Consider the following 17,858-nt stretch of genomic DNA (forward strand, 5'->3'; position numbering starts at 1 on the left):
TTTCCTAAAAATTTAATTATACAGGCATTTTAGTTCTGTGTGTGTGTTTTTGTTAAAAGGTGGTAGTAGCCTACAACAGGGGTTAAAAACCTTTTTGATCCAAAGTATTAAGTGGCCATTATCAGTATTTTCGAATGCAAAGTGGCAAAAATAAAAATATGTGATGTCTTTTGTGACTTTTGTTGGACAGACTGTCTTCTAAAGATTTGTTTTAGTTGATGCACAACAATTATAGATAATGATGATGTATATTATATAATTAAGTTAATTATGCTTTTTTTAATCCCTGGGTGTTTTATTTTAAAAATCATCGCCAGTTTAATGAGTACAGTTGAAACTAATGCTGTTATCTCTATGTGGTTTATGATGCTGTTGTAGTATAGTTTGTATGCCTCATAAAACATTTCAGATGTTTAGCATTTAGTATTTGAACGGGTTAAAATCAAAATGAATTAATTACATTTTGCTAGTTATGATTATGACTTAAATCATGGTAAAGAAATATTATTTTTTATGACCAAACAACTTGCAACGTGCCAAATCGAAAGCATACATCGCACGCTTGCGTAAACTGTGCGCAGCGTTGATCTGCAAACGACACGAAGCCACTCCCATCACTTCAACGCAGTAATGCACCGCGTCAAGTCATGGACCAAAATGGTGAGCTACAAGCTAATATAATGAAGCATTTTACGCCAAATTTACATTTTAAATACACAAAACGTTTCATAGTGAAAGACAACCACCTGCCAGTAAAGCAGCGAGCCCTTGGTGCCATTTATATGTCGCTATGTGTTGGCAGTGAACGCATTTATTGTCAGTATCCCGCTAACTAGAGGCTGACAGGACGTCCAAGTGCCATAAACCCAGAAACATTCAAATTAGTCTTAGATATGTATTAAAACACCTGTATACTCATGAATTAACATGTAGAGTTTCTGTAAGCGTTGTGGTAGAACTAACGCTTGTCTTCATATAGAAGTCACTGGCCTTGGGTTTTTTAGTTTGTTTTGCTTGTTATTGCACTCATGTGTTCGTTAATTGAATTATAATAATGCCTATAGTAGTACTGTTTATCTATTTATCCATTTCAGGAAGTGCTTCTTTTTATTCAGAGGTAATACGGTGATAAACTGTGTTTATGATGTAGCATTAATGCTGTGTGTGCTTGTATAGTGTAGTTTACTTATTTTGGATGTCTTCTGTGTCCTCCTCAGATAATGACCTTCAGGGAACTGATGGTTCTGGATCACTTGGAGGTCTTGATGTTCGCAGACAGATCCCAATCAAGTTACTGTCTAAACAGACAATGAGAGGCAAACCACCTGCCCAACCTCAGCGTCCAGCCACCAGACTGCCCTCAAAGAGAGAGGAAGGTTGGTCTCAGTTTGTGACTAAAGTATAGTACAATTAAATTGGACATAATGCTACACACACATCTGGAATGAATTTCCTAAAAGCATCCAAAGTAGATCACTGAACTATTGACATCAATGCACTCTATGATCACTTGGCTAACGATGCTTTTGGGAAATGCTGCCTGATCTTTAGGACTGACTCAGTCTGCAATTGCTAAATTTATATAGGTTACTTTTCATACATTTAAAGATTTTCTATATTTTCTGGACACATGATTAAAAACAATAGTTGTGACTTTTTTTAATATTAAAAATAATAGTTTTTTTTTTTTTTGCAATTCTTAGTTTAAGAGAACATTTAAATGATTTAACTTCTGCATAATAAATCTGCCTATAGATAACAACATTATCAACAACACCCTGTCCAATGGATCACAAAAAAATGACTTCTAAATAATACTTATAATAATACTTATCTTTTCTGATTTTTTTTTTAATGTGCACCTTTAAACCATTTTTATTGCCTTTTCAGTCCCACAAAATGCTGTTGACTTGCAAATGAATAGCTAAAATTAATTACAGCTTAATTAATGATTAAGTTAAAGTAACAAAATGTATTAAAGTTAAACTTACCATATAACATGGAATTCAGAATCATTTCCATTTGCGAGTTTATATCTCACCATTCTGACATCTTTCTCATAATTGCATCCCTATTTGTCACTGAGTACGTTTACACCAATAATCCGAATGTAATTATTAGAACAATACTCTGATTAAGGGTGCTTTCACACATGTGGATCGATTCTCTTGTTTCGAAACAGGGATTAAAATTGTTACAATGTTGCTCTTTGTTCTTGGTGCAGTTCGCTTTCACACAGAAAAGTTTTTATATCGACCAAAAGAGCTAAAACAAGTCATGTGCGAGTATACTCCACTCACATTGGTCAGTTTTACGGTTTATTTTGCAGAGTCCCGCTCAGCTGTCAAGCATCCTTATTTTAATTCTTTATGATGAGCAATAAGACATTATAAGCGAAACCTGTGCTTTCATTTTGACTTGTGACACCCACAGACATCATCACCAGATATAAATTTAGAGGTAAAACTCTCTCATACATAATAAGTAATTAAGTAATAAGTAAGTAATAGATAGCTAATAGTAAGTAACAATAGCTGCATCCCAAATGGCACACTATACACTATGCACTCATGCACTATGTACTTATGCACTTACACACTCAACAGGATAGTATATGTATGTAGTGGCGTCCCAAATGGCACACTAATGTTTTTTTTACTAAGTGGAAATTCAAACCGTTTCCCTGATGACGTTTGACGGTTGCCAAATCAGCGAAATAAACGACCGAATTATCAAATAATACCTGCCGTGAGTATTGCAGCATTTACCATCGGGAGGCGCTATAATCACTCTCGTAGGAGAATTTTGCTTTCACCATCCAAAATAACGTTATTCAACATGTGCATCCGATAGCTCCGCCCCTTCCGCTGCGTAAGCAAACCTGCGGTCGTTGAGTGCATGAAGTGTCCATCATTCCACACTTCATTTTAGCGGCTGAATGAGTGCATCATCCGGGTAATTAAAGTGCACTAATAATTTTTTGAATTTTCAGTGTGAACACACTACTTACACTATTTATACTACAAAATGGCGTAGAATAGTGCATAAGTATGCGATTTGGGATGCAGCTAATAAGTTGACATAATACAGGAAATAAAGGCAAGCAATCAGTCAAACAGACATGTGTGCTCAAAGCTCCTGCTGACTGCCTGGACTCAGGAATACTGTCAGTGCATGCTAGAGTGCAAGTATGGTCACCTGATGTGCGTTTTCAGTGGTGTAGTGTGGACGGAGAGCTTTTCAGAAAGGCTCAAGGAAACGCCAGTGTGGACATGGATCATTTTCGTTCTAAAATGCCGTTTTAAGAGAAAACGTATTGGTGGAAACAGGGCCTAAGAAATCAGGATTTTGATGTCACAATGTATTATGAAACATTTATATTTGTCTTTGAAATTGTTAAATATTTGATTAGGTTTTCACTGATTTTGCTATGTCTTATTTTCTTGTCTTTTAAAAATGAAATTATTTGTGATCTTTAGAGCCTTTCAGATATAAACAGGAGGAAAGATTTGAGTGTAAATCAGGTGATGCATATGGAAGCCATCGCAGATTCCCTCATCCAATCTTCTGGGATTATAAGGTTACATGTTTGTCTTCAGTTAGTTACAAATCAATAATGTTTTTAACAATAAAGAGCATTTAATAATAATTGAATAGGTGTTTAAATATGTAACATAAGTATGACCTGCTTGTTTCCACAGCTCAACTTGGTTGGAGTAAAAGATGACACTCCAGTCCATTTCTGCGACAAGTGTGGCCTGCCCATAAAGATTTATGGGCGAATGGTAAAAACAACATTCGTGACCCTACAATACTCTTTATATTCCTTGAGATCCTTCGTTGAAAACAAGGCTTTTTGTTTCCACTAGATCCCCTGTAAACATGTTTTCTGCTATGACTGTGCAGTGTATTACGAGAAGAAGTGTGACAAAATGTGCCCTGGGTGAGTTTTCAGTTTGTTTAACTGAATTCTGTTTGTGTTTACAGCATGAAAAAAAGCAGCATGTTCTGTTTCCCTGGTAACGTCTGTTTGTGTTAGAATAAGAGGATATCAGCTGAGTTTGTGGTTCAGAGGCACATACTGTACTTTTCTGAAATATCCAGCATTTATGTTAGCTATTTAATACAAATAATGAACTGATTAGTGTTAGAAACAGCCTTTTTCACACCGCATGTGCAAACAGAGTGGGAGCAGAACATACTTTTTTCAGCATCCATGCTAACAGATTAGAGCAGGGGTCACCAATCCTGGTCCTGGAGGGCTGTGACCCTCTGCAGTGTTTAGCTCCAACTTGCCTGCCTGGGTGTTTCAAGTATACCTAGTAAGACTTTGATTAGCTGGTTCAGGTGTGTTTGATTAGGGTTGGAGCTAAAATCTGCAGGACACCAGCCCTCCAGGAACAAGTTTGATGACCCCTGGATTTGAGTTTTCATACCGCACGCAAAAGCAGAGCTGTGGTCATTTCGGCGCTGGGTCTATTTTGGCTGTGCTACTTACACTCAGTTAAAGTGACAGTGCATTGATAATAACCAAAAACACATAAGACACTAAAAAGTAGCAGTTTTACCCAATAAATGCATCGATAATATCCACAGATTTTTATTTAGGCAATCAAATTAACTTTAAAAATCCAACAAATATTTGTTTGGGTCCAAACAAACAAATTTTTTTGTATCGGTTTTGCATATGTTGACATAACTTTGACTATGTATAAATATCATTAATACAATGTTGTACAAATATTATTACTACTTTACATCATGCTGACAATCAAAAACAAAATTACATATCATCAAAGGCGATGGTCTTCTGAGTTAAAGTCCCTTTTAAGGCAAGTCGCTTCACTCGGGGAGCCATCTTTGAAACATCTCTCGGGCAATATGCTCGGGCATTCTGTCTGATTGGGGAAACATCAAATTCTCCAAAGTTGCTTGCCAAGCTAACGATTGAATTCCATATTAGGAATCACCCAAAAATTTAAACAATAACTGTCCATTTAGTTTCATTTCTAAACCTCCAAAATCACACAATCTGCACAAGCTCATGTCTGGTCCAAGCCTCTCCCCGGAGTATCATTAGTCTATAGCGATTGATGCTAGGCTACTGTAGTAGAAGGGGAAATTTATTCGCAACATAGCAATCGATGATTGGCTCCTGTACTAGTAGGCGGGGCTTTATTCACCATATTGACCGTTAAACTTTTCCACATTCAAAAAGATACGAGTGACATGTCTTGTGTATTCTACAGTTTTTGTCTGAGTGCACCTGAAAAGACATGGATGACACTTCTCATAAAGCTTGAAGCATACCGTTATTTATGATCTGCATAACTAGTAAAATAAAGAATTGCAGATTAGGAAAACAGCATGGGAGGAAGTTGCTGCGGGTCTTCATGCAGATGAAAGGTAAAAATAAAAAGTCGATAGATAGATAGATAGATAGATAGATAGATAGATAGATAGATAGATAGATAGATAGATAGATAGATAGATAGATAGATAGATAGATAGATTATTGATTTATTTATTGATTGATTAATTGATCTGTGCAACAGCCGCCAGTCAGCTGCACAGTGCAGACGCTGTTGGTGTAATAAACAAATGCCTGTGTGCTGCTTCTGCTCTACTTGTGCATGTGATGTGAAAGAGGCGTAATACTTCGCTTAAACGAAAAGAAATATACTTTTTGTAGTATTAATTGTTAGCATAGAACATTTAGAGGAGTTTAGTTTTGGTGCATTTCTTGTCTCTTAAATAAATGCAACATAATGTTGATCTAAAACTTATGAGAGGTAGTCACAGGTGTGTGGTTCATCCAGCTTAATATATTATGTTTAGATTATTTTACTTCATATTAAGCAGCTGTTTTTTGTGATGACAGACATCTAATATATTTAGTTCTAATGTTTTTTGGGTTTGCTAGTATCAGTATCCACATAAAAATCCACATAGAAGTTGTTGTTTTTTTTATTATTCATTTGAATATTTTGTAAGGTATAGAATATATAATTTTAAAACATTTCAGATCAAATTTACGGAGATGTCATATTATTTAAAGTATGTTTGATTACACAGATCAGAATTCTATCTAGTTAACTATGCTGTCATAACAGGTTTTCGGACAATTTAATCCAAAGTTATTTCATATTTTGCTGCATCCCATAAGCCATGTTTGACCTGCACATTTATGAAGCCACTTGACCAACAGAAAACTAATGCGTCAAAGAAGCTTTTTCCTTACCACATTACTAACTTGGCAATGAGCAAACTCTGCATGCAGAAATTCTATGCAAAACTCAATAGCGCTGATTGGATTATTGAAGGTTGGCATTTAAATTTTGCCTAGCAATGCTAAATTTGACTGAACATTGACTGTGACCTGTGTATGCTACCAGTATTATAAAATCAAAAATGAACATGGTTAACATTGATCTTTAGTATACTTCATTCAACGTGTTTTTAATGTGTTTAATCTAAGAATTTGCTGATATCCAAAATAAGACCTAGTTACTGAACTTTTGGATGTCCTTGTGAAATGCAAGTGCTTTCCTTGATTAAGACATATATAATCACAGATTATTCATAGAATAAAAGTGTATATTATTGTATGTATCTGCGTCCACTTCCTCTACTAAACTCTTAAGATCAGTTTGTCCCTGTACAGCTGCACAGACCCAGTCCAGCGCATCGAGCAGTGCCAGCGTGGCTCTCTCTTCATGTGCAACATTGTGCAAGGCTGCAAACGCACCTACCTCTCACAGCGAGACCTGCAGGCCCACATCAACCATCGCCACATGAAGGCCAGCAAGACCGAAAGTTCTCGCCCAGATCCATCACTATGGGGCTCCGACCCATCAGACCGCTTCCGGTTACCACCACCTCCACATTTGACTAAATCACACCCTCTCATTCCTCCTCCACTGCAAGGCCACGATGCCTTCAACCATCCACCTCCAGCTTCACCCTCCGATTTGGGTCCTTCCCCACGATCCCTTCCCCCAGAAACCTTCCGGATTGCCACATTGTCTACACGCAAACATAGCAACCTCATCACAGTGCCCATTCATGATGACTCAGGAAGCTCAGGCCTCTTGCACCCACATACACCCCCTGGCCCACCTCCACACCATCACTCTGGTGATTACCCCAGCCAACCGGTGGTTTCTCACCCACATCACATTATGCCTCCACTACAACAACCACATTACGGGCCTCCGCCACCTCCACCACCCCCTCTAAGCATCCCGATGCAACACCCGCCACAGGGCTCTGCCACACCTCACATGATTTACAACCAACCACCTCCAATGTCAACACCCCCTCCACCCGGACACATCATCAGCCCAATGCCACCATTTATGAACCACCCTCCACCTGGTCCCATTCCCCCAGTCAGTCCACACCACTACAACCCAAACTCAATGCCACAGGACCAAGGCACACTAAGCCCACCTTTTTCCCAACCAGGCGGCATGAGCCCAGGAATTTGGCCCAATCCACGTGGGCCCCATCAGCCCTGTATGCAAGGGCCACCACCACAGGGACAAAGGCCAGGGCCTCACCACCCAGAACAGTCACGATATAGACCATATTACCAGTAGAATGTGCCACAGTCACAGTTTGAGTGCACAAAGTATCGTTTCTGGTTGGATATGGTCAACCTGGCCATGTGTGTTTGATGATAACGTGATATAATCACCGTTGCTGGTGCTTTTTGTACTAGTGTCCCTCATTCAGGGCAGTTCCATTGAATTAAAAAGAACTATTACTTGAATGGAAAAAAATAGACTTTGTTTGGAATAATTTATCATGGTTTTGTTTGAAACATTTACATAATGTTGTACCCAACGACTGCAATAAATTAAACTTGAACATATGAGCTTTATATAAATTTTGATTTAAATGTTGTTATTTTTGAGCACAGAGATAAACTAGTTAAAGGGTTAGCTCATCTGAAAATGACATTTCTGTTAATTAGTGGTGTAACCGATCAGAAATCTCACGGTTCCAAACACATTATGGTTTTTTAATCACGGATCAGACCATTTTGCGCATCACACAAAAAGGTGTGGAGACAAATGTAATATGCTTTTCATTTATTACAAAATCAGTACTGCAAGACACTTCTGGATTTAACAAACAGAACTTAGAACGTTGTTAAATATATATGACAATGATTTTAATGTTTACCGCAAACATCAGCGGTTTTATCTAAACTATTAACTGTTATGCCAGTACTTCTGTGTTATTTAACTGTTTGTACCTCATTATAACTAACTCAAAAGACTAAAGTCTCTATCTTAGGATGAATAAACGTATGCAAAAACCTATAATTTATCATTTATGTTGCGTGGGTGTTGAGATCCCGATCTTTTAATGATTAATCGTGCAGCTTAAACTAAATGCATTAACGCAGGCTAAACAAATAGGGACTGAAAACGCCTTTAAGGAAACCCACTACTTCCCCACTACTAACCCACCACAACTTCTTCAGTCATCATTATATTTTACAGGACAGCCTAGATGCTTTCATACATGTGATTTGAACATGAGAGGCAATCTCTCTCTGTGATTCTTACAAATAGGATTAATCTACCAGTAAAACAAAAAATTAACCTGTTGGCCACGTTTGTTTCGAACCGTAGGTTGTGATCCGTATTTTTCACAGATCAACCGTGATCCTTTACACCCCAACTGTTAAGTATCCTTCACCCTCTTGCCATTTAAATCCCCTGAGATCGATCAAAATGCAAATGAAGATTTTGTAGTTAAAATCCTAAAGCTCCCTCCTCCATATGCAGCAACTGTTAGTTAGAAGATGTTCATAGTCCAGAAAAAGAGCCAAAAACATCGTCAACAATCCATGAGACTTAATCATAACTCCAGGAACACTTTTGAGTGTCACAAAAATGTAAAAACAACTTAGTTTGCCAGTGTTTTCTCTTCCTTGTCAGGTCCTAGTGTGTTTACTACGTAGAATATGATGCTTGTGTGTAATGCTGCGGACTTTAACGTGTCATATTGCTTTTAGTTAACAAATACACTGATGATCTAATGAGGATAATAAAACAACAAAACAATGGAAAGTTTTTTGTTGCATAAAAGTGTTTTCAGAACTTGTATTACAGTTCAACTACTGAAGACACATGGGATGTTTTCACAATGTTTTGGTTTGTTTTCTGGACTTTAAACTGCTCTGGACTGTTGCTGTATATGAAAAATCAGAAAGCTGCAATTAAGCAATCTTAATTGTCTTAATCTGTGTTTTAAAGATTATCAGTGGTTTTAGGGAATTGAAACATTGGTTGATATAGATCATTTTGAGGGTAAACAAAAACAATATTTCCAACATATTTCCTTTTTAATATTTTAAATTTTTATAGTTTTCGAGAATCCAAAAAGAGTCATATTGATCAATAATGTTATGATAGCTGTTTTAACATGAAGTTATGAATGAACTCTCTATTGTTACAGTTCTGAAATGGTTTGATAACAAGCAGAACATGTTCAATGACATCACCACATTGAAATTGTCTAAACAGGCTATAATGTATATAAAATTTATAATGTATTGTTTTTATGTGAACTGCAGCCAGCATTATTTGTGCTAGCATTTATGCACACTGTTCGTAATGCACAAGAATGTGATTCAGAGCTACAGTACTATATACTCACAGTAAAGTTCTTTAATTAGTAGTAAAAAAGAGAAGTTGGAAATACCTTTGCAAGGATATTCTGATAATGAACAATTGAATATCCGAGTGCTGTCCACCCTGCTGAGAGTGAAGTTAAGATGAATGTACTGTAAATACGCCCACACACATAAAATAAACACACACATATTGTGTTGATACGGATAAGTTTGCACAAGCTCTGCAGTTCATCACGTAGAGAGATAAGGCAATTAAAATTACGCTTATAATAGTTTAATTATTTGAGACTGTAGGTCTGGCTATGTGTGAGGCTACGGTTTGATTTATTTAAGTTCATTCTAGAACACATTAATAATGCTCTTTATTGACTTAAATGTATAGTACTCAATATGAACTCTTTAACCATTATTATTAAATTCATGTGTTGAAGAATGAAAAAGTAAATATCGTGTTTTTATTATCCTATAAAATGTAATCTTTAACAGAACTTAGAAAGTTGTGGAAGATCTATTTTTTTTTTTTTTTTGATAAACAGATGATAAACATTAATGGATGAAATTTTCATTTATTCACCTTCATGCCACTCCAGCTTTCCATGACTTTTGTGTTAAACAAAAAAATATATATTTGAAAGAATTTTAATTTTGGGTGAACTAATTTGCGTAATTAAAAATTTAGTTTGTGAATGCTGGACTACATCACATGTCTCTAGCAAAGATTTTTCATATAATGTATGTTCTAGCCGAGTAAACAGTTGAGTTAGTTCTAGACTACACATTTGAATTTCATAGTTGATGTCTGATGGAAACTTTTTTTTTTTCTTCAGACTGTTTCATTGTGCAGTTTGTTTAATTTTGTAATTAACTGATGAACTTTGAAGGTGTTTGTCTAAAATTATTAAGTTTGTAATTTTATTATTATGATATTCCTCTGTAGCCATTTTTCAAAGTTGGCAAATGTATAATGTGCGTTTTTAAACCTGTCTACAGCATTTAAAGAAACATTATTTGTATTTAAAGCACAAAATACTGGTCAAACACAGAGACAAAAACATTTGTGAAGGTGTATATTTTCAGGGTTCCCACCCAGGCCCGTAGCCGAGGGGGGTTTCCGGTGGTTCAAATGGTCCACTCCCCCACTGACAAAGGTCCTGTATTTGTCCCATACATGAGCTCAATTGTCCTATTTTGCTGTGCCATCATAAGTTATCAAAATAACCCATTGAAAAAGGCTTTAAGACCAAGCAGAACCTGATGCAAGTAAAGTCAACTTTCACTGTTTTCTTGTTATAGAGAAAAAAAAATTACAAGTAACTTTTATTCTAAATCTTGGACCTTATTCTTGAAAGAGAAAAATGACCCATAAAAAGTTCCAAAGCACCAAAAACGGCCATATTAATACTTATGGCTGTTGTTGTTATCTATGAATTTTCAAATGTACTTTTTCTTTACAAGAAAAGCTAGAACAATTGTGGCACTCTGCATTATTATTATTATTATTATTGTTATTTATTTATGTATTTTTATTATTCTAATGGCCAAATTGTGAGGAAAAGCTGAATGTGTTGCCCAGTTTGTTTTTTGCGTAATAAATTACAATAGGCCAAAAATTGCTATTTTCCCCCCAGTTATATATCATAAAGCAGCTTAAAATAAGTAACCTCTTCACATTTCTTTATTCTGAATCTTTGGTAAACGTTACGGTACATCAAAAAGTGTGGCCATCTGGCAAGCTAATTCAGCAAAAAAAATAAATAAATAAATAAAAGCCTAGAATCTTACTAAAATGCAGTATTAAAACCTCATAATTAAATAGAAAATGAGTTCAATAACTGCAATAAGGTCCACTTTTTGAGAAACTAGAACCACCTTTTCACTAGGCTTGCTACGGGCCTACTATACAGAATCATCCCAAATCAATCGAAAATTATAAATGTTTTTGTCATAGTAAAATTGTATTAATACAAATGTTTTTCAATATCAAGCAGTCCTAATGAAAATGTAATTTTTCTATGTGGCGATGTTTCACGTGTTTTGCCTGCTATATTTAGACTATTTTTCAGTGCCGTTTTATTCATTTCTCACTTGTCAACCAGCGATCACTTAAGTCAAATCCAGCCACCAGGCTGTGAAAATACTGTCTGTGGCTGTTTAGCTAAGCTCCAAACTACAGCTGCATGTTTTTCTGTTCATTATAGCTGATGGAAATTCAGCTTTTTATTCAGTGAAAGTCAGGGATTTGACATGTGGCTTACAGTGCAGTCCTGTATATTTTATTCAAACTAACACTTAAGTGTGTTGTTTTCCCTCCAACCACTGCATCTATTGTGTCAATGTGCTTAAAAAGATAGACACTTTAACCCCAGTAATGTAAAATAAACAATTCTGTTCCTTATTGCAGAACTCATTTAATTTACTTAGCCATTTTTCTCTAATTATTTTATTTAAGCCATTTAGCATTAAATAAGTCCTTTTCAAGTTGTTACTAGAAGAGAAACCATAGGTGTGGTTCATCAAATTAACTAAGGAATCTTCCACAATCTTCATAGGTTGTTTCAATTATTTTGTGCAAATTTTGCTTAACGTGTGCATGTGCTGTCTTTAGTTGCCACTTAGTGTGAAACACTAATACCATGTTATTTATTTCAAATACTTGTGGCTGTGTATCCAGACCAAAAAAAATGTAGATGTGGTGAGAGAAATATTACTAAATCACTAAATATCCACATGAGGGCGCACTCAGCCAAGATCTGCACTAGATCACTGCTATTATAAGTGAGCACAAGTTCCATTTTATGCAGTTTTATCTTAAATGAAAAAAAGAGTGGAAAATGAAATCTATTTCCCTCTGGATAAACAAAGCTTTTCTTTCGTTTCCCATTGACTGTTTTTGCAGTGCTTAAAAAGAAAACAACAAACTGCCATTCACTTCATTTTCAGCAGTTGAACACAAAAGAAAATAATTTGAAGAATGTTAGAAACTGACAACCAGTTACTTTATATAATTACTTTATCTTTATTCTACCATGGATAACAATGGCTTTATTCATAGCATAAAAATGCATATAGTGTTCAGCATATATATACCCCTCACAAATCTATCTTTTTAAGTCATATTTTTAATAGGAAGCTATACAATATTATATTTGTGCATGTACATTAGATTAGTTGGTACTGAAGCCAAATCTAGAAATTATCTATCAAAATAACTGACGATAACGGTCTAAAAACTATTCATTCATTCATTCATTTTCTTGTCGGCTTAGTCCCTTTATTAATCCAGGGTCACCACAGCGGAATGAACCGCCAACTTATCCAGCAAGTTTTTACGCAGCGGATGCCCTTTCAGCCGCAACCCATTTCTGGTAAACATCCACACACATTCACACACTCATACACTATGGACAATTTAGCCTATTCAATTCACCTGTACCGCATGTCTTTGGACTGTGGGGGAAACCGGAGCACCCGGAGGAAACCCATGCAAACGCAGGGAAAACATGCAAACTCCACACAAAAATGCCAACTGAGCCGAGGCTTGAACCAGCGACCTTCTTGCTGTGAGGCGACAGCACTACCTACTGCGCCACTACCTCGCCTAGGTCCAAAAACTAGTACACCCAAATTTATGTTATAGAAAAATATTCAATACAAATTTAAGAAAGAGGAAAAATCAAGAGAGGCAACATTTGAACAATTTAGTTGAAAATGTAGGTTGTAACTTTTTTTGCATTATTTTACTTGAATTAATTTGTGTTATTTTTCAATTTCTAAATATGTTTGTTGACTAAAAATATTTTAATAAATATATCAGTTTATTAAAATATTTTTTGTTTAATTACACCAAAATACATTGCCTATATTCACTGAGAAATGGATAAAAATATAAATTTTCAAAAAGGGGTTTACTCAATCATGCTGAGCACTGCATAATATTTTTAAACTCTTAAAAAATAACTCCAAATGTCGATTTTTCATTTGGTATACAGAATTTTTATGATGGGTTTTGTTGATGGATTATTATTTTATAAACAACAATTCATGTAAGATTTTCTAGTTTTCTATTTAAAAGTTTTTATCTATTTTAGTTTTATTCTGAACTTTTTTCAGAAACACATTATAGGCTACATTAAGATACCATGAAAAAAAAACTTTTAAAAGGTAAATTTCTTGCTTTTATTTAAACTTAAGCATTGTAGCCTACTTCAATAGCCAAGAAAGCAAGCTCTTCGGCTGAGCTCATTGGGTATTTCAAAATCACAATGCACGAGCAGCTCCATGCAAACTGTGGGAGGGGAAGAGAAGAGCCATCTTACTCATTAAAAGTTATCAGTGCAGCTCTCTGGTCCTGTCGCTCTGCACTCAGAAACATGCCTTGACCCAATGTGCACTTCCACGTTACAGGAATGGTTGGAATTTTGCGAACTGCAGACCTTCTGGATCGTTTGGACTAATTTTCCCAATGAGATGCGCGTGAGCCATGGAATTACCAGTGATATGGATGTGCTTCGGATTACTACTTCATCTCTCACCTTTTGGATGCTTGGATCTGCATCTATCGGAAACACTCAAACCTGGTGCAAATCTGGCAAATGTATCAATCGGACCAGAATGGACGTACAGAATCGACAGAAGTCTCACAGATAAGTCTTTTCGACACTTTCTGAAGATCGGGAGAAGTGATGGGCTTCTTTTACTCGCGCGGAAATTTGACTGCGCTCGTTTGCCGAGAAATCCAGTGCCAATGTATTTGCGGATTAAACCACAGCTTTCTGAAAACTTCATACTGCTTCATTTCAACACATTTGTGCATGGTCAGAACTGCTACATCAAATACAAAAGAAAAAACCTGACTCCAGATGCTTATATGTATGTCGTGACTGGATATGATTCGTGTTTGTCTTTAGACTCCTTACCTATAAACATTTACGAAAGTTTACCTGTTTCTATGCGGAATTCTCAGATGTTTCGTGGTAGGTGTGTTGAGAAAACCCAACGGCGTGTTTCTCCCCTCACAAACCGATGTTTACCTCACAATCAGCGAGATGAGGCGAATTTGATTTGTTTAATGCCTAACTCTGTGAATAGCTCTTTATATGTCGACGTTAAGTTACATTTAAATAGAAAATACACTGGAAGTGATTTTGACCCGTGGGCTAAACGTCAAAAAAGAAACGTGAACTCCGCTCCTCAGTTTCAACTGCCAAACTACCAGGTATCAGTGCCCGAGAACGAGCCCTCGGGGACGCGTGTCATTACACTCAAAGCCTTCGATGCCGATGACGGAGATGCTGGTGTTGTTGTATACGACATGGAAGCTCTATTTGACAGCAGGTCTAACAATTTATTTCAAATAAACCCTGAAACGGGTGGTATAACGACTTTACAACCTCTAGACAGGGAAGTTAAAGATACCCATGTGTTTAAAGTTACTGCTACTGATAAGGGGATCCCTAAAAGATCAGCTATTGCCTACCTCACTATCACAGTCAGCGACACTAATGACCATTCTCCAGTTTTTGAGCAGAATGAATACAGGGTTAATGTTCGAGAAAATGTAGAGGTAGGTTTTGAAGTTATGACTATTAGAGCTACTGATGGAGACGCCCCTTCAAATGCCAATATGATTTATAAGATTGTGAATGATGATGAGGTAAACTCATGCTTTGAAATTGATCCAAGGAATGGGTTGGTCAGAACCAAAGTCAGACCTGACAGAGAAGTCAAATCTCAGTACAAGCTTTTTGTTGAAGCCAATGATCAGGGCAGAGAGCCTGGTCCACGTACCGCCACAGCTACAGTGCATATTTTTATAGAGGATGAGAACGACAATTACCCTCAGTTTAGTGAGAAACGATATGTAGTTCAAGTTTCAGAAAACATTGCTGTCAACACACAAGTAGCTGTGGTGAAGGCTACTGATAAAGATGCGGGGAACAATGCTAAAGTGCATTACAGCATCATAAATGGGAACATAAAGGGTCAGTTTTACATACACTCCCCTACTGGGGTCATTGATGTTGTCAGCCCTTTAGATTATGAAATGATTAGAGAATACACACTACGAGTGAAGGCACAAGATGGAGGTAGACCGCCTCTTATCAATGGCACGGGCATGGTTGTAATTCAGGTGGTGGATGTTAATGATAATGCCCCCATGTTTGTTAGCACACCCTTTCAAGCCTCAGTGTTAGAAAATGTTCCTATTGGTTACTCTGTGATACACATTCAAGCCATCGATGCTGATTCAGGTGACAATGCTCACTTGGAATACAAGCTGACTGACACATCGCCTGGTTTTCCGTTTGTTATCAATAACAGCACAGGATGGGTTACAGTTAGCGCTGAACTGGATAGGGAGACAACAGAGTTTTACAGTTTTGGAGTGGAGGCCAGAGACCATGGGGTTCCCACAATGTCATCTTCAGCTAGTGTAAGTGTCACTATACTTGATGTTAATGACAATGTCCCCACCTTCACACAACATTTGTATAACCTAAAGGTCAACGAGGATGCAGTTGTGGGCACCAGTGTGCTTACTGTTTCAGCTGTAGACAGGGATGTAAACAGTGTGGTAACATACCAAATATCTAGTGGGAACACACGGAACAGGTTTGCCATCAGCAGCCAGAGCGGAGGGGGACTTATCACTTTAGCATTACCTCTGGATTACAAGCAAGAACGGCAGTATCTACTAACAATTACTGCCTCAGATGGTACACGCCATGACACAACTCAAGTTTTTATTAATGTGACTGATGCCAACACCCACAGACCAGTATTTCAAAGTGCCAACTACCAGGTATTAGTAAGCGAAGACCGGCCTGTAGGCTCCACTGTCGTTGTCATCAGTGCCACAGATGAGGACACTGGTGAAAATGCCCGCATCACTTATGTAATGGAGGACAATGTGCCACAGTTCAGGATTGATCCTGATACTGGTGCCATCACAACTCAGATTGAAATTGACTACGAAGATCAAGCTTCCTACACACTGGCTATCATTGCTCGTGACAACGGCATCCCTCAGAAATCAGACACCACCTACGTAGAGATCATCGTTCTTGATGCCAATGACAATGTACCCCAGTTTCTCCGGGACATCTACCAGGGAACAGTCTTTGAGGATGCGCCAGTGTACACCAGTGTACTCCAAGTATCAGCTTCAGACAGAGACTCTGGATCTAACGGTCGGCTGAGCTACACCTTTCAGGGAGGGGATGATGGCGAGGGGGACTTTTTTATTGAACCTTACTCTGGAATCATTCGAACTGCCCGCAAGCTCGACAGGGAAAATGTTGCATTGTATACCCTTAAGGCATTTGCAGTTGACAAAGGAGTGCCCCCACTAAAAGCAGCTGTGGACATTCAAGTGTCAGTGCTGGACATAAACGACAACGCCCCTGTTTTTGAAAAGGATGAATTGTACATTTATGTTGAAGAAAACAGTGCCGTAGGCTCCACTCTTGCCCGTGTCAGTGCCACAGATCCAGATGAAGGTACCAATGCTCAGATCCTATACCAGATTGTTGAGGGCAATTTTCCTGAGGTCTTCCAGCTTGACATCTTCAGCGGAGATCTAATTGCCCTTACTGACCTAGACTATGAAACAAAGATGGAGTATGTAATAGTGGTCCAGGCCACTTCTGCACCTCTTGTCAGCCGCGCCACTGTACATGTCCTCCTAGTAGATGTCAACGACAATGACCCTGTTTTACAAGATTTTGAGATCATTTTCAACAACTACATCACTAATAAATCCAGCAGCTTTCCAAATGGAGTTATTGGGAAGGTTCCTGCTCGTGACCCAGATGTGTCCGACAAACTCATCTACACATTTGTTGAGGGAAATGAACTCGGCCTGCTGATTCTCAACCAAGATACTGGGGAGCTAAAGCTGAGTAAGGACCTGGATAACAACAGGCCGCTTGAGGCATTGATGAGGGTAACAGTTTCAGGTGAGCTATGTTTCATCACATTTTTCTTGAAAGCATTCCATTGCTTGGTGATTACTGAAATCTACTTTGCAGGTTGCCTTGACATAGTAAAGGATTTGTCAAAGTTTTATTCTCTGCATACTTAGATGATTAGCTATCTTTGATGGATTTAGTGATAGTGATCTGCCTTCTTTCATGCCTTTCTCTTTTTGATGGTTCTCAGTCCCTGAATCTCTAAATTATTTTTACACTCATACTGTGTCATTTCC

The 17,858-nt window shown here is 37.4% G+C and overlaps 2 protein-coding genes across 3 annotated transcripts in view; both read left to right on the top strand.

Moving 5' to 3' along the window:
• Nucleotides 1-613: 613 nt before the first annotated feature.
• LOC100002706 (E3 ubiquitin-protein ligase Hakai) lies at nucleotides 614-7,891 on the top strand. 2 transcript variants are annotated; one of them, XM_087312190.1, is made up of 6 exons: nucleotides 614-660; nucleotides 1,218-1,376; nucleotides 3,480-3,580; nucleotides 3,702-3,785; nucleotides 3,870-3,943; nucleotides 6,650-7,891. In XM_087312190.1, the coding sequence occupies exons 1-6, from the start codon at nucleotides 648-650 to the stop codon at nucleotides 7,599-7,601; spliced, it is 1,383 nt and encodes a 460-aa protein (XP_087168316.1). In that variant the 5' UTR covers nucleotides 614-647; the 3' UTR covers nucleotides 7,602-7,891. The 2 variants fall into 2 exon arrangements, with proteins under 2 accessions (XP_087168316.1, XP_087168317.1); XM_087312191.1 differs by having other exon boundaries at nucleotides 6,665-7,891.
• Nucleotides 7,892-13,961: 6,070 nt separating this feature from the next.
• celsr1b (cadherin EGF LAG seven-pass G-type receptor 1b) overlaps nucleotides 13,962-17,858 on the top strand; it is a 112,617-nt gene continuing 108,720 nt past the window's right edge. The window contains exon 1 of the mRNA XM_087312112.1: nucleotides 13,962-17,610. Coding sequence (XP_087168238.1) covers nucleotides 14,133-17,610 — 3,478 coding nt within the window. The 5' untranslated portion in view covers nucleotides 13,962-14,132. The remainder of the gene's footprint in view (nucleotides 17,611-17,858) is intronic.

Source organism: Danio rerio, chromosome 25 (genome assembly GCF_052040795.2).
Source record: "Danio rerio strain M-AB ecotype USA chromosome 25, GRCz13ab, whole genome shotgun sequence".
NCBI classification, from domain to species: domain Eukaryota; kingdom Metazoa; phylum Chordata; class Actinopteri; order Cypriniformes; family Danionidae; genus Danio; species Danio rerio.

Bases quoted from the DNA above. Each gene is read 5' to 3' on its own strand.
- LOC100002706 (XM_087312190.1), top strand. The intron at 1,377-3,479 runs GTTGGTCTCAGT...TGTGATCTTTAG, and splicing joins GCCCTCAAAGAGAGAGGAAG to AGCCTTTCAGATATAAACAG. The intron at 3,786-3,869 runs GTAAAAACAACA...TGTTTCCACTAG, and splicing joins TAAAGATTTATGGGCGAATG to ATCCCCTGTAAACATGTTTT.